The sequence below is a fragment of the Labrus mixtus genome, chromosome 16 (genome assembly GCF_963584025.1).
Source record: "Labrus mixtus chromosome 16, fLabMix1.1, whole genome shotgun sequence".
Classification (NCBI taxonomy): domain Eukaryota; kingdom Metazoa; phylum Chordata; class Actinopteri; order Labriformes; family Labridae; genus Labrus; species Labrus mixtus.
Window position 1 is genome coordinate 1,074,023 of NC_083627.1, and position 22,053 is coordinate 1,096,075.

Here is a 22,053-nt window from a genome sequence, read left to right on the forward strand (position 1 = left end):
TTAGAAAATAAAAGGTAAGCAAGGCCACAGAGAGGTAAGAGGAATGGAAATATGTGAGGAGAAGTCAAAGGTGAACAAAAACAATCAAGTGAGAAAGAAGAAGAAGAAGAAGAAGAAGGAGAAGAAGAAGGAGAAGAAGGAAGAAGAAGAAGAAGGAGAAGAAGAAGAAGAAGAAGAAGGAGAAGAAGATGAAGAAGGAGAAGAAGAAGAAGGAGAAGAAGAAGAAGAAGAAGAAGAAGAAGAAGAAGGAGAAGAAGGAGAAGAAGAAGAAGGAGAAGAAGAAGGAGAAGAAGAAGAAGAAGAAGAAGGAGAAGAAGAAGAAGAAGAAGAAGAAGAAGGAGAAGAAGAAGGAGAAGAAGAAGAAGAAGAAGAAGAAGAAGGAGAAGAAGAAGAAGAAGGAGAAGAAGAAGAAGAAGAAGAAGAAGAAGGAGAAGAAGAAGGAGAAGAAGGAGAAGAAGAAGAAGGAGAAGAAGGAGAAGAAGAAGAAGAAGAAGAAGAAGAAGGAGAAGAAGAAGGAGAAGAAGAAGAAGAAGAAGGAGAAGAAGAAGAAGAAGAAGAAGAAGAAGAAGAAGGAGAAGAGGAGAAAGAAGAAGAAGAAGCATGTGAGGAGGAAGCTTCTGATAAAAACACAACGCTGATCAAACAGAGGGAAGGAGGGGGAGGGGGGGCAGCGAGGGAGGAGGACAGGAGGAGGGACTTGTGAGAAACAAACGTGGAAAAACCAACAACAGGACACGTGCTTCAGATTGTGTAAAAGTTAATAAAATTGCTAAGAACTGAATGAATGAAGAGCAAAAGTCAAACGTCCTTTTCTGCGTTTCCTTCCTGATCACACCAAACAAAACGAACCGCAGACACGAACCTCGCTGCCCGTAAAAGTAGACGTTTTTTATTCAAGTGGTTCCCACTGCTGTTCAAAGTCTTTATATGTGATTTTTTGATCCAGCAGATGTCGCCCTTGAGCACCAGCATGAAACCAAAACAACTCGCGCTGCATTGTTGTGTTAGCATGCTAATGCTAGTGATCTTTATTCTGCTCGTATCTTCACACTGCATGTAAATTTACCTGAAATGAGCGTGATCTAGAAACACAGTTAAGCAGTGAGTACAGTATGTTATTCTTCTTTTCTCTAGTCCCTCAATTAAACAACTTTTATACACGAGGGGAGGAGTCAGCTGGCCGTCCGGGCGATGTAAACAAAGTGAAGATAGGACTCTGAAAACTCTGAAAACATCACAGACAGTGGGACTCGGGTGTTACACCCATTGTAGACAGTCATGACTCACAGAGTTATTTTCAGAGGAGATACTTGATTTATATTTAAGTGTGAAAAATCACATTCAAAGCTTTGAAATAATAAAAAATGTATAATAATAAATCAGATATGAAGGCTGCTCGATTGTGTCAAATGTCCTAATCAGGATGATTTTGATTGATGTAGAGATCACAGTGGTTAAACTTGACCACTCGTTGATTTGAGTGTGCTTCACCATCATTAATCAAACTTAAACGCAGTGTGTTCATTCTGCCACCAGGGGGCTCTCTAGTGAGTCATATCCTTACATATACTGCTCTTTGATTAACCTGCGACTTGTTGCAAACGGGGCTCCACAGTGAGGTTCAGGAAGTAAAAATCCCATTTATTTTCTCCATAGTGTATCTGATTATCAGCCACTAAGAAGAGGGATCATTTGCAATGAATTGTGGGATGTGTAGTTCCATGACTCCGGCCTTGGTGCATGTAAGTTTCCCAGTCCTGAATTGGAATGAGAAATGAAAGGACATCAATTAAGAGAGACGAACAAAGATTCTAGATCTGACTTTTAGACAAAATGTGTCAAATGTCCTTTAACAGGATACAAACACTCCTGTTTTCATTAGCTGTAGAATTGTAGCTCAGCGAGTCCTCTTAACTTCTCGCCGTACGCTCAGTGAATGAGAAACGGACGAGGACCTAGACGGACCCCGGAGCCGGCGAGCCAGCCAGGAGAACACGTCTCAGCTGGGATGATAAGGAACACTTAAACTGTCAGGGGACCAGCAGAGAGGGACGTGAAAGTGGAACGAGTGCAGACAAGTTAAGGCCTAGCGAGTGTGTGTGTGTGTGTGTGTGTGTGTGTGTGTGTGTGTGTGTGTGTGTGTGTGTGTCTGTGTGTCTGTGTGTGTGTGTGTGTGTGTGTGTGTGTGTGTGTGTGTGTGTGTGTGTCTGTGTGTGTGTGTGTGTGTGTGTGTGTCTGTGTGTGTGTGTGTGTGTGTGTGTGTGTGTGTGTCTGTGTGTGTGTGTGTGTGTGTGTGTGTGTGTGTGTGTGTGTGTGTGTGTGTGTGTGTGTGTCTGTGTGTGTGTGTGTGTGTGTGTGTGTGTGTGTGTGTGTGTGTGTGTGTGTGTGTGTGTCTGTGTGTGTGTGTGTGTGTGTGTGTCTGTGTGTGTGTGTGTGTGTGTCTGTGTGTGTCTGTGTGTGTCTGTGTGTGTGTGTGTGTGTGTGTGTGTGTGTGTGTCTGTGTGTGTCTGTGTGTGTGTCTGTGTGTGTGTGTGTGTGTGTCTGTGTGTGTGTGTGTGTGTGTCTGTGTGTGTGTGTGTGTGTGTGTGTGTCGGCTGCAGTGGCCTGGCCATCACTCATTTTGGCAATTCAGAGATAAAAGCCTCTAACAAACAAGAGTGCAGCGAAACTCTCCGAACAAATAACCAACTGGGGCTTCAATAAGAGCGTCTGAGGAGTTTGTGTGGACACAGCGTCCGCTCGGGGTCATTCTCTAAATACGTGACTTTGTCTAGTAAACTGCGGGGGGGGGGGGGGGGGGGGGGTCACACGAGAAAATGTGATGCTGAAATCCAAACATATACCATATCTCACATTCATGCTTATAAATGAATTGCCTGAAAGCGAGAGAGGACGCCGCAGCACCAGAGTCGACAAGGTTGGTTTCAGTTGAATAATGACCACATGACCACATGACATCATATCCGACCACGTCCACAGCAACACCCAAACAGGAGCGAATGAGTCACCTGACTCCGTGGAGAGAGCTGTCCGTGAGTCTGGAGTTACAGCGTCTTTGACAGTCTTTGTTTCTTCAGAAAACTTTTCCAGTCTCGTAGCTGTTGTTAGCCGTGATGGTGACTCGTTCTCCGGCTCGACAAACGCCATCAGCTCGGGGAGGCCTTCTCCTTCCACGTAACGCAATGTGAGAATATCACAGATTTCCGTTCTCCGAGCTTACATGGTTAAGCTTCAAACTAGTATTTCTACAATATGCAGATTTAACGCCATATCATCTTTGAACTGCACGTTATGTTTGTCTTTTTTGTCAAAGTATTTCCTGACATCACGGCTGCAGGTAACACTGAAAACTACAACGAGAACTAAAGTAATGATACATGTTGCTTTGTGTCTCAGATGATCTGTTGTTCACTCGGTGCCTGTTTTGACGTTGATGTTGATAAAGTGATGAAATATACGATCAGGAGTCTGTATGTTGGGTTTTATTTTGAAATTGACCGGACATCTGTGCGTTTCCTCGTTTGACTTCCTGTCTGGTTCGATTTATTCCGTCCAGCTTGACCAAGCCTGCTGCGTTCTCCGTTGAAAATAGACTTGCAGCGTATTTCAAACTGAGCAGAGTGTAGTGGCGCTGCTGGCATGCGTCAAGAGTTGGACCGCGACACATTCTGTGGAAACAGGAGCAGTGACTAGAGTGGCAGCGAGCGGCGGTGAAAGTGTGCGACGCTGACAGACCGAGTATGTGGAGATTAGCAGTGAAGAAGGGAAGACATGCCTCTTTCTCATTTGCTTACCAACCACAGAAAATTTAAATCCTGGCAAATTTTAATTTACCTGCAAAGACACGGCGCTGTCACACCGATCGGTCAACAAACTCGTCAACACGTGTCGACCCTGTTATCGGGATATGTTCACCTCTCACCACGTCAACGCCAAATAAAGCTTCTCAAACCAATAGGAGACGTCTTTGTGGCTACCAGAGGAGCTGCTTGTCAACAGGCCAGGCAGGCAACTGCTTGGGGCCCCGGACCAGTAGGGGGACAAACTTCTTACCACAGCAGTGGCACAAAATGTGCCATTTTTGCAATGACAGTAGAAAATCTCCCTAAGGGGGCCCCATCTGACAGTACTCACTGGGGCCACCTTGTAAAAACTGATGTTTGTAAATGAGACCAGTATGTCACCCAGGCCACTGGGGGCAGACATGATGGCTTGAGGGCACCTTCAATTGGTTTTTGCCTGGTGCCCCAACAGACTCTATAATCGCCACTGGTGGCTACGTCCTCTCCTCCGAACTGTATCAACACGGTGAAACAACAATCATCCTTCGATTGAAGTCAGAAAATAATAAAAATGACCAGCATGTGCTCTCTCCTCGAGGTCTGAACCTTCCTGAGCTCCGAGAATGACAATTATTCGTTCATGGAGATATCTGTAAAGTAAACACAAAAAGCTACATTTCCTTGGCTTCATGCGTTCCTCATGTATTTGTGCTTATCTTCCAGGTGTGCATTGTAGTCCAGAAGATATGCACATGATATTTGCACAATCAGCCCCCTGAGCGGTTACTATGAAAGCATTATGCATGAAACAGCTCCTGGTTGTCACATGTTCCACATGGAAACGGATTCATTAATGGAGTGTGAACCTCTTTCTTTTAAGTTTATCGCACCGTGATTACAGGGCCATCATCACATCAGTATGTAAATGTAGCTCATGACGTGACGCTCCTCGTCGTGATTTTTTCTCTCTTTGGAGCAGATTTTCTTTCTTGTCCCTGTTGCTCTCCGATGCAGAGGTCACCAGTGTGAGTCCGCGGAACATGCTGGGAACATGTTGGCATGCAAAATTGAATAAGCAGCGCTGTCGCTTGACTCTGAAAACGGCTGCTAAAATGTCCTTGAGGAAGGGCGTGTAAACCTCATTAGCCTCAACCTTAACCCGCCATCTGCCCCAGTGGATCCGCTCGCTGGCGCCAGAACCGGATTCACAAAGACGATGTGACTTCACTTGACTTTCCTGAGTTAATCACAGAGTATAAAAATAGATCTGCTGTTGTCCAGTATATAAGTGAGTATAAAAGCGGTTAGGAATCAAACACCTGCATAATACAACAGCACAGCTCCTCAGATCTCACATCACAGCTGAGAGCGCCGTCAAAACAACACACAGATGATTTACGTCCAGGATTAGGAAAATCAATCAAAGGAACCTTTTGTGTCTGCAGAGGCAGCGTGTCGGTATTTACACGTTGCCTCTGATTGAACCACAATCAAAGCGAGCAGACAAGATGTACATGAACATAGATCCTGTGCTTTGGTTACCTTGTAAACAAACAAACACCCTGGTTATGTCAAGGTTTATTAACTGTATATAAATATGGACAGTGCCTCTCCTTGTGTTGCGCAAAAGTGAAGCCAAAATAACCCCGCATTGACATACTGCACTGGTGACGTCATTCGGAGCCAGGATACAAGCAGAGTAGAGCTGGCTGGTCGAGCCACGGATCCAACGCCACGCCCCTTTTACCATCAGAAGCACACATTTAACTTTTCTGTCGTCTTTCCAACGATAATTTGGTTAAGAATGCTGCAAGGAGCCTCATTTGTCATGTGATGTTCTCTTTTTCCCGTCATTTTGGTGTGTATTAAAACTTTACAGTTTGATCCATGTCCCGTCTGGAGGCGGGGCTTATGAGCTATACTGCAGCCAATCAGCATGGGGGGGAGCTCTAAATATTTTGGCTTCACTTACTTAACAGTGCATTGGGTTTCTATCAATTCTGAAGTCAATAAATAAATAAAATCTAAACAATGAGCACTGATATGTGACAAAAACAGCACCTGTTTCTACACCTGTAAAAATAGTCCGCTTAAATACACCAAGCAGGATTTAAGACTCGCAGCCTCTCAGTCCTCATGACTCACAGCTCTGCAGCTCGGCCTTAAAGGCACAAAGTTTAATGGATGAATCCTGATGTCTCCACCTGCAGCCTCGCAGTTTGTCTCTGCAGGGGAGCGGCAGCTAAAAGCCTCACACGCACACAGAGCTGGTTGCCGTTTGATACCTCAGCACACAGTCGGGTTCGATTTAGCGTCTCTTCCTGGATGTAACACTGAGAGACAGAGGTGTTGATGAGTCGGCACAGCAGCCCGGCATAGTCTCTGCGGTGCTGTTTGATTAGTGTTACAGCTGCTCCCGCTGCTGCCGTCGACAGAAAAGCCCCACTCGTTTGGCAAATCTCCGAAGTTTGGGCTTGTTTTCTCACCAGTTAGACTTGTACCTGTTACTTTAGGAGGGCGGGATGTGGAGAGACAAAAAACCTCCGGTTTCCAACCAAAGGTTTTAACCTCTACTGCATCAGAGTGCATTTTATATGCAGTTAATAAAAACATTAATTTCAAAGAGTGAAAGCAAGTTCTTAAAGGCAGGGTTGGTCATTTCCTCCAGATCCACTTTTTAAAGATTCTGGTGTAAATTGTCTTTAGGTCCTGACAGACATTAATAACTCATGTTCTCTGAAAAAGGAACAAAGAAAATCCATCATCTGTATCAGTTTGTAAGTCTGTAAAAACTTCAACCAATGTCTGCCACGTGGTACCAATCTGATGAACCAATCAGACGCCTCCCTGTCTCCCTGCTCGCTCTCTACCTCTTGCGTGCTCTAGCTCACACTCAGAGCTCGTCACCGATGACTTTAGGAGTTTATACTGTGAGTTTACTGACCGCTGAATGAGACATGAGACGACGTAGTTTCTACACAACAGAGATGAGCTGAGGTCCACTTCTGGAGAGACGGCGCTCATACATGTAAGTGAGGGGGCGTGGCTTTAGAGGGAGCACTGAGGGGAGGGGGTGCAGACGGAGCACTGAGGGAATGCTACTTTAAAAATCATGCTAGTTATAGAAAATGACCAACCCTGCCTTTAAGTTACAAGAAAAGGTGGAATATTCTCCTTCCATTTCCTCGCAGGTAAACACTGGACCAGAGTGTTTTAACTCAACAGTCCATTGAAAACTCTCAAAGTGTTCTGTTTTCACTCTCCATCTTCCTCTCAGTTTTTTTTCTGTCCGTCCCTGCGTCTTTGTAGATCCCAAACTAAAAAATGTACGCTCAGCACTAGTGTCCTATAGTTTCCATCTAAAGGGCGTGTTAGAAAGATGGGCAGATGGGTTAAGACACACAGGGTAGAGCGGTTTCTTTTTGCCTTTGCTGACACTTTTAAATTGAGGTTTTTTTTGAATGGGCAGAGGGGAAGTCTCTTCTCATCTTTGGGTTAAGTACTTTGTTTTTTAAAAAAAAATCAGATTGTGGCTCACATCACTTTACTCACACGCGTGCATGATGCAAACAGCTTCAAGTTCATGACAAGGAGTAAACACATGCAACTTGACCTTTGGCCTCATGAACTTGGGTCTGCTGAAAGTTAATGAGTGGACACACGCTCTCTGTCCAGAGTCCAATAATGACGCTTTTCCATTTGGTGAGTATTGAAGTGTTACTTTACAGATATCAGGCACATTTCTGACACCTTCTCTAACATGTGTGTTTGTGTGTTGCAGAGCCCTACAGCCCGGCCGTGTGGGTGATGATGTTTGTGATGTGCCTGTCGGTGGTGGCTGTCACCGTCTTCATCTTTGAGTTCTTCAGCCCCGTTGGATACAACCGCAGCCTGCAGAGCGCCAAAAGTAAGAGCCAGTCACACTCCGGCGTCGGCACGCCAATCAAGCCTCTCCGCCGATGCTCATTTCGCAGCATTAATAACGAGCTGTCACTTTGTCACTTATGTAAGCGAGAGGGGGCTGATTTGAGGAGGGCGTTTGCTCAAATTATGCAAAGTGTCTGGCTTTTTTTTTTTTTTGTCTGCACGAGTCAAAACAATCACTCCACACCCACAAAGCAGCCGATTTGTTTTGATTGAAACAGCCGCTGACGGCGCGCTGGTGGTTGGTTTTGACAGTTGAACAGTACTTGTCAGTTCATCATTTATCTCAGCTGTTTTCCCGGCTGCTTCTGAGTGCATCTTTTTCAGATAATTATTTAAAAGTGTGACTCATTACTAATAAACTTACACAGGCAGGCTCGTGTTGAGTTGGAGCGATCGCTCTGGTTTGGAAACAAAACTGGGGTGAACTCACAAACAGTGCAATTTGATTTGATTAAACTTAGTCTCCATTCAGATGTCTTGGCCAAGACTTCGTTGTTAAAAAGATTTTGTAACTCAATGTGAAAATTCCTGATAAAATGAAGGTGAAATAAAAATAAGCAAAAGATTACTCTACTGCAACCTTATACGTTTAGATTTGAAGCACAAGAGTTTTCAATCATTTTCTGAAACTTGTTTTCTTCTTTGTACACGTCTCTCTCTCTCTCTCTTTGTGTCCCCCCCCCCCCCCCCCCCCCCCCCCCAGAGTCAGGTGGTTCAAAGTTCACAATCGGGAAGTCTGTGTGGCTGTTGTGGGCGCTGGTCTTCAATAACTCCGTGCCTGTGGAGAATCCCAGAGGAACCACCAGCAAGATCATGGTAATCACTTGTCCTGATTGATTCACTGATGAGGTGAATGACCTGCCGATCGCTTGATTGTTTCATTTACCCGGCAGTTGGAAGACCACTCATGAATAATTGACTGACTTTCAGGTGAAACACTGACTAGCATGGTGGTCTTCTACCTAATTTAAATTGATATACATATATTTCACAATCTGCTTAAAATCTGCATCATGATAATGTCTTATTTGCATCCATGATGTTTTTTAGATTGCATCAGTTAAAGTCCTTAAACTACAGTTTCAGTTAAGTAAAAATTAGTATTTAACTCAAAGAGGAAGACAAAAAGCCCAGGCACTCTTCAGGGAAAAAATACAACTTTTATTCCACATGGATGTTTCATGGTGACTAGCTAAAATGCTAAAGCATGATTAAGCATGGTTGGATGGCCAACCAAGCACAAAGCGAGTGGACTCAGAAGTCGCAAATGAAAGATGGATGCTTGGATAGATTGAGGGTCAGACGGATGGATGATGACAGAATGGATGGATAATGGATTGATAGACTCTACAACTACGAACATCCTAAAACTGTTCCATCAAACTCCACCTCTCACTTTCTCTTTTCTTGTCAACCTTACTTTATCTCCTACGGCTTTTCGATTTAAATCTCCAATGGAAGTCCAATCCAATGGAAGTCTTTGTGTGCACTCGATACCACACATTCTTCTTTTAAGCATCTTATTTGTACACACATGTTGTTTCTTCATTCTGCTCCAGCTGGGTTTTTTTCCTAACAGAGCAGCAAATCCCTACATTTCAGTTTAGGTGTTTTTATTCTCTTGTTTCAACATGGGTGGTCTTTTAATACCTGCGGTTTCTCTCTCACTCCATGACAGTCAGAGAAAATCAGCCGTAGACCTGCCTCCATCGGTGCAAAGGAAAGAGTCACATGCGGTTACAAAAATGTGAATGTCCTGTAGTTCTCCAGAATGCGAAATGATGTAATGTAAAGAGATCATTGGGGGTTAAACACGTTTCACTAAAAGAGGTCGGAGGAAGATTTAAAGTTTTTGTTTAGTTTACAAAGTTAGTTTTTGGTGAAACCATATGTCCGGGTAGAGCAGGATCATGGTTCCATACTTGAAAAAAGTTGTTTTTTTTGGCCTTTTATGAAAGACTTTCTGCCTCGGCCACCAGGAGCCATTTTTGGTCAAATCGATCTAAAATAAAACATTTGACAGCTAAGGACTGTGGTCTTTTTGTATCTTGGAATTAAGACATTGCTTTAATGTAATTATGCACAAATTGTAATTTACTGTCTCCGCGTTGACCGTAGTCAAGACGACCGGGCGAAACTGTCCCGAGGAAGAGAATATGTTTACCTACGATGTATCCGAGTATAATTTACATGACGTTTTTATCACAGCAGCACATACAGCAACAGTACGGCAGCTTTCAGTAGCAGCTCACGCTTCATCATGTAGCGGTGTTTGACGTAACATCCAGTGTTTCCAAGGCAACGATAGACATGTCGTGGCTTGTCATGGCGGCAACAACGACAAGAAACGTCCCGTTACAACTGGGGAGGAGCAGAGAGAATCACTCCCATGATTCCCCGCCAGCCTTGACGTCATCTTTTGTTATTGTTATGTTTGACAGCCCCCTAGTGGTGGAGTTTACATACTGTACATTTAAAAAAAAGAATACAAGATCAGTTTAATCGTTAATAAATGTTTATTCAAACTACTTCTCTTCATTTGTTCATTATTCATACCTGCTTAAGCTAATTCAGGGTCATAACCGTCCATCCCAGCATGCATAACTGGCAGCCATGTATTAATAATATCATTAAAGTCTTTAAAGGTTGAACGTCAGCCTATGGGTGATGAATCGGGAGTCCAGCCTTCAGCCCTCCTGTTAGGACCCGTCCTCCTGCTGAAGCCTCATTGAACAAAAACCCATTTCATCCTCAGTCACTAAGACTGCTGCTTTTTTTTTTTTTAATCATGCCTCAGTGGCCAGGGGTATGAGTGTTCATTTTTCATATTATTCATTAAGAAAATTATGCAAATAAACTTTTGGCAGAGCACTGAAGAAGCAAATAGCCCCGTTCATCAAACTCAGTTTCTCAAACTACTCCTCGTCTCTCACTGGCTGCCTGGCTCAGTGTCAGCAGTAACAAGAAGCAACCTTCTGAACACATACACATCTCTATACCAGGTAGGTCTTTACAACCTTTCACAGGATATTTTATATCAGCTGCAATACTGTGGGTCAGCTGGAGTCATTCAGGCAAGAATTTAATATGTGTTAATTGTGAGGCAATACCACTAATAAAAACAAACATGAAGGTCCTGTTCTCCAATTGTTCTAAAGGTGTTTGTAAAGCTAAATGTACCCAACAGATAATGCTAGCAATAAAAAGGCAACACGGAATGATCTAACAAGGAAGCCTGACATTTATAATCCTCTCTATTGTTGTTGAAAAGACAATTAACACCACATCAATGAGCCACACTGTTGCACTGGGTGACATTTTCCTTTCATTATCATGAACACTCACACTGTACTGTCGCTTGATTTGACCCATTACTGCAGCACATGAAGCAGTGGATTGCCAAATATGTGTCGATATGCAGCTGAAAATAATCCCCAACTATAGCAACGAAAGACTAAAAGCTGCTGCTAGATAACCCAGTCTTCTAAATGTTACAGCGTTTCTTTGGGGGATGTTGGTTATAAGTTTAACCCTCGGTTGTCACTCAATTGACTTAATTAAATATACCTTAGGGTAGTGCTTCCCAAAGTGTGGGCCCCCCCCTGGTGGGCCGTGTGGGTACTGCAGGTGGGCCGCGAAAAGCCCTCAACCAAGTTTAAAAATAAAATAAATATCACAATAAAGATGATTTACCACGAGTCAACCCTTTAAGTGATTAGTAAGGCGTGTCATTACTATTCATGGACATAATGTTCAGTAAACATTGGTGTCTATCTTCCAATAATATCATTTTGTCATGTCCAATAATTTACCCTTACTGAAAGGGATAGCTGTAGTCAAAACTTTTATTTTATAACGGGCCCCGGAGTAATTTTGTATTTCAAAGTGGGCCGTGGCAGTCTTTAGTTTGGGAAAGGCTGCCTTAGGATGTAGATAAGCCTATGGAGGTAAATGAGATCAGGATGGATGTGGGTTGAAACATCTTAGTCCCATAATGAAAAAGACAAATATCTTGGATGGCACTTAGTATTTAGGATGTTGAAGTGTCATGCTGTAGAATACAAATCTTTCCTCCTGGCACTGAACAGATTCAGCTGTGGATTTAGAAATGAATATCCAGGAAGTCCCTGGAAACTTAAAATACTCTCCACCTGTCAGACTCAACACTCATTAATCCTCCTCCTCCTCCTTTCTCCTCCATCAGGTGCTGGTGTGGGCCTTCTTCGCTGTCATCTTCCTGGCCTCCTACACTGCCAACCTGGCTGCCTTCATGATCCAGGAAGAGTACATCGACACAGTGTCAGGGCTGTCCGACAAGAAGGTACAGTGTGGGAGAAAATGATGAATGTAAGGACGGAGGCATAGACGGCTGGATGGATGAATATATGGATGGATGAAAAGATGGATGAATAGATGGATGGATGAGGGTGCTTGAATTAGGGTAGACATACAGATGGATGGCTTAATGTATGAATGAATGGATTTACTGACGGCAAGATGGATGGATGGACCAACGGACAGAAGGATAAATGGATGGATAGGTGGATTGACCGACCGACGTACAGATGGATGGATGCGTTTGGAGATTGATGGATGGATGGATGGAATATAGTAGATAGACATATGGATGGATGGATGGACCAATGGTCCAATGGATAAATGGATGGATAGGTTGATTGACCGAAGGATGGATGCGTTTTGGAAATTGATGGATGGATGGATTCAACAGATGGATGGCTGGATGGATGGATGAGGGTGGATGAATGGATGGATGGATGGATGAGGGTGGATGGATGGATGGATGGATGGATGGATTCAACAGATGGATGGCTGGATGGATGGATAGATGAGGGTGGATGGATGGATGGATGGACAGGTGATTGGTTGGATGGATGGATGTATGAGGGTGGATGAATGGATGGATGGATGGATGAGGGTGGATGGATGGATGGATGGATGGATGAGGGTGGATGGATGGATGGATGGATGGATGGATGAGGGTGGATGGATGGATGGGATGGATGGATGAGGGTGGATGGATGGATGGATGAGGGTGGACGGATGGATGGATGGATGTATGAGGGTGGATGAATGGATGAATGGATGGATGAGGGTGGATGGATGGATGGATGGACAGGTGGTTGGTTGGATGGATGGATGTATGAGGGTGGATGAATGGATGGATGGATGTATGAGGGTGGATGAATGGATGGATGGATGGATGAGGGTGGATGGATGGATGGATGGATGAGGGTGGATGGATGGATGGATGGATGGATGAGGGTGGATGGATGGATGGATGGATAGATGAGGGTGGATGGATGGATGGATGGACAGGTGGTTGGTTGGATGGATGGATGTATGAGGGTGGATGAATGGATGGATGGATGGATGGATGGATGAGGGTGGATGGATGGATGGATGGATGGATGAGGGTGGATGGATGGATGGATGGACAGGTGGTTGGTTGGATGGATGGATGTATGAGGGTGGATGAATGGATGGATGGATGGATAGATGAGGGTGGATGGATGGATGGATGGACAGGTGGTTGGTTGGATGGATGGATGTATGAGGGTGGATGAATGGATGGATGGATGGATGGATGGATGAGGGTGGATGGATGGATGGATGGATGGATGAGGGTGGATGGATGGATGGATGGACAGGTGGTTGGTTGGATGGATGGATGTATGAGGGTGGATGAATGGATGGATGGATGGATGAGGGTGGATGGATGGATGGATGGATGGATGAGGGTGGATGGATGGATGGATGGATGGTTGGATGCATTTGGAGATTGATTGATGAACAGTCAGTTATCCAGATGAGCTGATAGATGAAAAGATGAGAAAGAAATGTGACTTTGTGGGATTGTTTGCAGAAACGTGTTTGCATGATGCAAGACTTTGTAAAAAACAAGTAAACATGATGATAGAACAAAAAAGTAGACAAAGGATGTTTTCTTTATTTTCCCCAGAAGAGAAAACAGTGTACACCCTCCTTCCAAATGCTCCCTGTCTCCCACTGTTCTTTTATTTCTTAGTGCATTTCAGAAGACACCACAAACCTGTATCCTGCTGCTGTGACACTTTAAAGCCTCATCCGGTTTATCGCTCCCCCCTCAGCTCTTCATAAAACTGCCGCACAGAGAGGACACTCTTTGAAAGTGTACAATCTTTGTGGCAGTTTATCCTTCAGCAGGGATCAGCTTCTCTCTTTCTCTTTTTCATCTACCTCTCTTTTACCCTCTTTCTACCCATCGTATCGCTTCAATCTCCGCCCACCTCGGTTTTCTCTCGTACAGTTCCAGCATCCGACGGAGCAATACCCTCCTCTGCGATTCGGCACGGTGCCAAACGGAAGCACCGAGGAGAACATCCGCTCCAACTATCCAAACATGCACCAGTACATGATCCGCAACAACCAGAAGGGCGTGGAGGAGGCCATCGACAACCTCAAGACTGGGTAAGGAATGTCAATAAGGTAGGGAAAGTTTTGAAATAAACATCTTAAAGATAAGTGTGAGGACTTATGACAACATATGAAAGAGGATTGAATCTAGATCAAGTTTAATTGATTTTCTGTTTGGCTTTTTCAGTAATTATCCATAATACTCTCTGGTATATTGTTGGGCTAAGAACGCTACGTATTTATGGTCCACCCATGCAGGTGTTTGGACTGCACCAGATTTGTCCTGACTTAGAATCTCCTTGGTTGTCTTCTCCCCGATGATGGATGCAATCTGACCGGTATCGCTGCCACCATAACTTATTAAACATTCAATTGCATATAAAAAAAAGTCAATTACAAGTCTTTAATTGGGCGTTTGACATTTGGGAAACCCAGATTGTTCCAAATGGCAAAGTCTATTCAGGGAATTGCCATTCAAAACCTTTTCTGACCTGCCCTAGTGTCCACTCGGGAAATTGAGCCCCCCACATACAAAGAGTTTCCAACACTACAACGGACAGTTAGTAGAGTAGAATGAATAAAACAGACACACAGGCTGGGCCCAGAGTTTGTACACACAGGGCTGATTCCCACCCCCATTCAATGACCTCGAGATGATGACGTTAGAAGGTCTGTGTAAGTATACAAATGTGGTTTCATAAGTTAAATATGAGATGAAACCAAAGATAATTACATGATAAAGACCAGACCTGAGGCTCAGAGTGGAATTCAGTGTTGAAAAATGAGTGGAACGGTCATCATGTTGGAAATGTTGAATACCTCACTTAAGATCAATCAAGATACAGGCAAAGAGGTGGAGCCTCCTGTCCAAGGGGTACAACACGCCCACCTGTCAGTCAAATCATACACACCCATAATTATGCAAATGTGGCATTACTCTCCTCCTTAAAGTCTTTATATGCGATTTGTTGATCCAGCAGATGTCGCCCTTGAGCACCAGCATGAAACCAAAACAACTCGCGCTGCATTGTTGTGTTAGCATGCTAATGCTAGTGATCTTTATTCTGCTCGTATCTTCACACTGCATGTAAATTTACCTGAAATGAGCGTGATCTAGAAACACAGTTAAGCAATGAGTACAGTATGTTATTCTTCTTTTCTCTAGTCCCTCAATTAAACAACTTTTATACACGAGGGGAGGAGTCAGCCGGCCGTCCGGGCGATGTAAACAAACTGAAGATAGGACTCTGAAAACTCTGAAAACATCACAGACAGTGGGACTCGGGTGTTACACCCATTGTAGACAGTCATGACTCACAGAGTGATTTTCATTTTAATTTTCTTCATTTATATTATATTTAAGTGTGAAAAATCACATTTAAAGACTTTAATATAAGTAAAACAGATCGGTTATGAAAACAATTCACCCTCAGTAGAGTTTAAACTGATAGAGAAATTAGTTTTTGACACCAAAAGTATTTTTCTAATCAGGCCGTTAAGATGTTTATTTCTCCTTTAAAAATGAACATTTTAACACAGGACCTAATGGAGATTAATTTACTTTTGCAGCGAGCCTCAAGTGGACACTCGAGGAACTGCAGTTTCTTTTGCATTTCTGCACTTTTTAACAAACTTAACCTTTGGTTTTGTTTGGCTGACAGTGGTGGTTTGCATCGTGAATCTTTAAATGAATGGATATTGCACAGCAATAGGTGGTCAGGCGGTGGTTGGACGGAAGTCTTGTTATCGTGCTTTTACTTCGACCGTCATCCCCATTGGTTTTAGAGAAACTGCTTCATTCCTCCTGTACTCCAAACGTCAGAACTGCAAACCTTTAGCAACAGCCCATCCTTTAAACAGAAAAAAAAAACATTTTCATTCATCTTCATTTATTTTTTATTTGAACTTGAGTCGAAGTTGTCATCCACGCCTGGTTTCCATTACGGCGCCCTCTTTGTCTTTCTCTCAACCTGTTAGCCCATTCATGTTTTTCTCGCCTCAGGTGGCTCAGCCAACCGTTGTAACCTGTGCAGCCCCATTAGCATCACGGCTACTAGACGAGGAGGAAAAAGAGCAGTACTTTTAAATAAAACATGGTGGAAGAGGGAGAGCCGCAGTGCGGGGGGTGGGGAACCGCCATCTCAGCACCGGCTGACACTCAGACGCCGCTTATCAAGGGGGGGAGGGTGGGGGGGGGGGGTATCTGCCTGTTGGGCCACCAAGTACACAAAGCACTTGTAATAAAATGTACACTTGCTCATCCTGTTTGGAGTGGGAGGAAAGGGAGGAGGGGGGAGTAATTTAATGCAGATGAGGAAACACACACACACTCACACACACACACACACACACACACACACACACACAAACACACACACACACACACACACACACACACACACACACACACAGATACACACATTTTTGCATCCCAACAAGCAGCGGCCGCAGTCTTTAGCAGATCTGACGTACCGTGTTATTAAAACTCCCATGATGCATTCCTTTTTATCATCCTCCTTGTTCCTCTTACATCAGTCTCTGCTCCTCTCGGTCTCACTCTCACTCCCCGTCTTCTCTCGTTAGTCGCTGTTTATCTTCCCATCGACGTCTCACTCCCTACAGACGCTCTCATCCCGACATTATTTACAGAGGCAACATTAGTTTTATCCGTCAAAGCAGAGAGGTGCGACAATTCCTGTTTGATTAAGCTGCAAAATGTCACCTCTCCATCTCTGCCTCGCACTTTCTTCCTCCCCCCTCTCTCATCTCCTCCTCCTCCTCCTCCTCCCTCATTAGGTCCTCGCTCCCAGCTCATCAACTCCTTCAGCTTCAGTTTGCACTTCCTTCCTTCCCTCTCTACCTCCTCCATTTTCTCTCCTTTTTCTGTCACCCACCTTTCCTCCCTCGTGCACCACCTCCACCTCTTCACCTCTTTTCTCTGTTCCATCCATCTCCTTCACCTGAAGACTGCTGGCTGCACAGTGCAGCTTCTCCTGTGTGAATATAAATGAATGTGAGATAGAAGAGCAGATGATGTTTCAAATCCATCAGCTGATACTCACATATTCATCAACAGTGTGAGCTGAGCTGTTACAGTCATGGTATTACCTCATGCTGTGGTGTAGTGAGGAGCAGGTATACTCCTAATTTATGCCTCAATGATTGGCCCATCCATCCACCAAAGGATTCAGGTCTTGTGTTCTGAAGAGTGACTCAGTCATGACACCCGGTGTATTCCCTAAACACTGCATGATTTAGTGAGTAGTGTGTGATTTTAGACACAGCCTACCATGTCTGACTCTGACATGTTGAACAGTTTTTAATGTAATTATTAGGTGGGGGTAAATTTGTTTTAGAGAAAGGAAGAAGCTCTTCCATGTTTCTGTTTTTAGAAAGTGGTCGTCTCAGCTCGGGGTTTAATCCATCATCTCTGTCACTCTGCTCACCAGACGCACTCCCTCTGTTGTCATTTAGCTCCAGGTCAATGATTTCTAATTTTCCTACCTCCTCGCTTCCCCCGGCAGGAAACTGGATGCCTTCATTTATGACGCCGCGGTGCTGAACTACATGGCCAGAAAGGACGAGGGCTGCAAGGTAAGAAATGTCATTTTCTCAGCTCTGCACTCTGACACGCTCAGACACAGTGAAGTCCTCCGCACCCTGCAGCAGCTGCGTCCTGCAAAAACTACCAGATCTCCAGCACGTCTAGACTCCTCCTGTGTGAAGAAAACTAGCATGCCAAATAAGCACTTCTACATCTGCATTAAATAAATCAAACACATGGCATGCCTTTGGATTTGTCCCTCGAGGCCGGTAGCTTGTTAATATTGTCATTTTTGGACGGCACTGGTGTTGATTTATTTATAAGTTTGCAATTGTTACAGCTCCCACAGCTAGAATGAAAATCCAACCCAGTGATCATTTGTAATAAGGTCTGTGGGAGACCTGAGCTCCCGGCAGCTTTGCACAACAGCCTCTACTGCAGTAATTATTACAGCTGATGTGGATCTATATTAATTCCTCCGCTGAAACAATATCCCACTCTCAGCTCTGGGACTTCTGGGGGTGTTGATATGAGAGCAGAGCCAACTGTTTGGCATCCATGCGACAGTGACAGTAAACATTACGGCACAAATTAAGCTAATTTCCATTTGCTTAGCGCCATCTGCCTCTTTGCATCCCACTCTGTCTGGGGATCTGCGTGTGTGTGTGTGTGTGTCTTTGAATGTATAGGTGTTTTACATGTTTGTTTTATATTCTACAAGGTGATGACTATCGGCTCTGGGAAGGTGTTTGCCACCACAGGCTACGGCATCGCGTTGCACAAGAACTCCCGCTGGAAACGTCCCCTGGACCTGGCTCTGCTCCAGCTGGTCGGAGACGGTAAGACGGACGGGTGGAGGGTGACGTTACCTCTAACAAGAGAAGCAAGTTCCTGAAAGTTTGTGGGCCTTTTTGTTCAGCAACAGGTGGTGAAGGAGGATGGAGGAGGATGGAGGAGAATTTGTTAGGATAGAGGAGAATTTGTGAGGATGGAGGAGAATGGGTGACGATGAAGGAAGATGGAGGAGAATGGGGGAGGATGGAGGAGAATGGGGGAGGATGAAGGAGGATGGAGGAGAATGGGTGAGGATGAAGGAGGATGGAGGAGAATGGGTGAGGATGAAGGAGGATGGAGGATAATGGGGGAGGATGAAGGAGGATGGAGGAGAATGGGGGAGGATGGAGGAGAATGGAGAAGAATGGGTGAGGATGAAGGAGGATGGGTGAGGATGAAGGAGGATGGAGGAGAATGGGGGAGGATGAAGGAGGATGGAGGAGAATGGAGAAGAATGGGTGAGGATGAAGGAGGATGGGTGAGGATGAAGGAGGATGGAGGAGAATGGGGGAGGATGAAGGAGGATGGAGGAGAATGGGTGATGATGAAGGAGGATGGAGAAGAATGGGGGAGGATGGAGGAGAATGGGGGAGGATGAAGGAGGATGGAGGAGAATGGGTGATGATGAAGGAGGATGGAGAAGAATGGGGGAGGATGGAGGAGAATGGGGGAGGATGAAGGAGGATGGAGGAGGATGGAGGAGGATGAAGGAGGATGGAGGAGAATGGGGGAGGATGAAGGAGGATGGAGGAGGATGGAGGAGGATGAAGGAGGATGGAGGAGAATGGGGGAGGATGAAGGAGGATGAAGGAGGATGGAGGAGAATGGGTGAGGATGAAGGAGGATGAAGGAGGATGGAGGAGAATGGGGGAGGATGAAGGAGGATGGAGAAGAATGGGTGAGGATGAAGGAGGATTGAGGAGAATGGGGGAGGATGAAGGAGGATGAAGGAGGATGGAGGAGAATGGGGGAGGATGAAGGAGGATGGAGGAGGATGGAGGAGGATTTAGGAGAATGGGTGAGGATGAAGGAGGATGGAGGAGGATTTAGGAGAATGGGTGAGGATGAAGGAAGATGGAGGAGGATGGAGGAGAATGGGTGAGGATGGAGGAGAATGGAGGAGGATGAAGGAAGATGGAGGAGAATGGGTGAGGATGAAGGAGGATGGAGGAGAATGGGGGAGGATGAAGGAGGATGGAGGAGAATGGGGGAGGATGAAGGAGGATGGAGGAGAATGGGTGAGGATGGAGGAGAATGGGTGAGGATGGAGGAGAATGGAGGAGGATGAAGGAAGATGGAGGAGAATGGGTGAGGATGGAGGAGAATGGGGGAAGATGGAGGAGGATGGAGGAGAATGGGTGATGATGAAGGAGGATGGAGGAGAATGGGGGAGGATGAAGGAGGATGGAGGAGAATGGGGGAGGATGAAGGAGGATGGAGGAGAATGGGGGAGGATGAAGGAGGATGGAGGAGAATGGGGGAGGATGAAGGAGGATGAAGGAGGATGGAGGAGGATGGAGGAGGATGGAGGAGAATGGGGGAGGATGAAGGAGGATGGAGGAGAATGGGTGACGATGAAGGAGGATGGAGGAGAATGGAGGAGAATTTGTGAGGATGAAGGAGGATGGGGAGGATGGGTGAGGATGGAGGAGAATGGGGGAGGATGGAGGAGAACGGAGGAGGATGAAGGAGAATTTGTGAGGATGGAGGAGGATGAGGAGGATGAAGGAGAATTTGTGAGGATGGAGGAGGATGGGGAGGCTGAAGGAGAATGGGGGAGGATGGAGGAGAATGGGTGAGGATGGAGGAGGATGGGGAGGATGGAGGAGAATGGGTGACGATGAAGGAGGATGGAGGAGAATGGGTGACGATGAAGGAGGATGGAGGAGGATGGGTGACGATGAAGGAGGATGGAGGAGAATGGGTGACGATGAAGGAGGATGGAGGAGGATGGGTGAGGATGGAGGAGAATGGGGGAGGATGGAGGAGAATGGGTGAGGATGGAGGAGGATGGGGAGGATGGAGGAGAATGGGTGACGATGAAGGAGGATGGAGGAGAATGGGTGACGATGAAGGAGGATGGAGGAGAATGGGTGACGATGAAGGAGGATGGAGGAGGATGGGTGAGGATGGAGGAGAATGGGTGAGGATGGAGGAGAATGGGTGAGGATGGAGGAGGATGGGTGAGGATGGAGGAGGATGGGTGAGGATGGAGGAGGATGAAGGAGGATGGGTGAGGATCTCAGTGATTGGGCATCATGTGTCTGAGTACCTCAAAAAGGATAAAAACACAGAGATGGAATGGTTCACATTGTCTCTTTTCCATAAGTGTTTACAAGTAAACAAACAAGGATCTGCAAAAAAGTGCTCATGATGGATAGGCCGGGTCTTTGTAACATAACAATGAGTAAGGTCTTTTTACCTGCTTCTTGTAAAGTGTCTCGAGATAACACTTGTTATGAGTTCACGCTATACAAATAAAAATTGATTGAAATTGAAAAAAAGCAACAATGGATCACGGCAGGCCAAAGTGAGGTTACGTTCCTGTTTTTCACAATCAGATACAAAGACTGAAAGAGTCCCAAAATTTGTGCAGGGTGTTATTTTGTCCCAGTTTTCCAGGTGAAATATTTTTCTCACCGCCTGCTTCTAAACTAAATGTAATGTTGTGATCTCTCTTCGATTGACTGTAATGTTTTGCTCTCCTTTCTTCCTGCCAGCAGCACTTTATGAACGTTAGAGAGGAGGCACACACACACAGCCAGGAGAGGTGCTGAATAACTTTTACAAAGTAACCTTGGCAGCTTCCAGTAATTTAGTTTGCCATAGTCAGAAGGACTCTGGTTATTAAAATAATAACTTGTCTTTTATACATTCATAATGGCTGGAGAGCCTTTTAGCGGCTGGAGCTCAGCGAGGCTAAAAACAGCAGTAAATCTATGTTCAAGGTAAAATCCATCCAGACTGAATCTGCTCAGAGTTCACTTCTCTATAAACTGAAACAAGAAGGGGAAGAATCAAAATAAAGATCACAACTGCTTACAGAGACGAGGACTACGTCGATAAGTCTACGATCATTCATGGAGAAATCAGGTACACTTAAAATTCAAGAAACCCAAAGATGTCCACGGTCCAATGTGTCTTTAGTCAACAGCAGGGATCTTTGTTGAGTCCAGATGTCCAAAATTTGAGCAGATTTCTGTCTGTTTTCCTCCTGTTTTCCTCCTTTCCCCTACTGATGGCAGCCGAGGGGGCGTGGTCAGGAGGAACAGCGACCTCATTGCATACCCTCTCTACATATGGGAGGGATGGACAGCGGGTGTTGTCAGATGAATTACACCCCGTACATTGAAATAAATTTGACATTCTGACAGAGGCTTAAAGTTGCTGTAACTTGTTTGTGCTCATATAACACACCAGAAAGTTTGAAAAGGCTGCGAAAGGGAATTTACCTGCAGCAGCACTTTTCCTCAGACTTCGGTGAAGCAAAGTGGATTTATTCTGAACATTGAGGATAACTCGATGTTTGCAGAAATGGCAGAAAATAGAGTT

General features: G+C 45.0%; 1 protein-coding gene across 1 annotated transcript in view; it reads left to right on the top strand.

The window, feature by feature from the left end:
- Positions 1-18,682, top strand: part of LOC132991486 (glutamate receptor ionotropic, NMDA 2D-like) — a 121,318-nt gene extending 102,636 nt beyond the window's left edge. The window contains exons 11-15 of the mRNA XM_061060273.1: positions 7,564-7,689; positions 8,413-8,525; positions 11,914-12,030; positions 14,017-14,177; positions 17,648-18,682. Of these exons, the coding sequence (XP_060916256.1) occupies positions 7,564-7,689; positions 8,413-8,525; positions 11,914-12,030; positions 14,017-14,177; positions 17,648-17,894 (764 nt within the window). The 3' untranslated portion in view covers positions 17,895-18,682. The remainder of the gene's footprint in view (positions 1-7,563; positions 7,690-8,412; positions 8,526-11,913; positions 12,031-14,016; positions 14,178-17,647) is intronic.
- Positions 18,683-22,053: the final 3,371 nt, after the last annotated feature.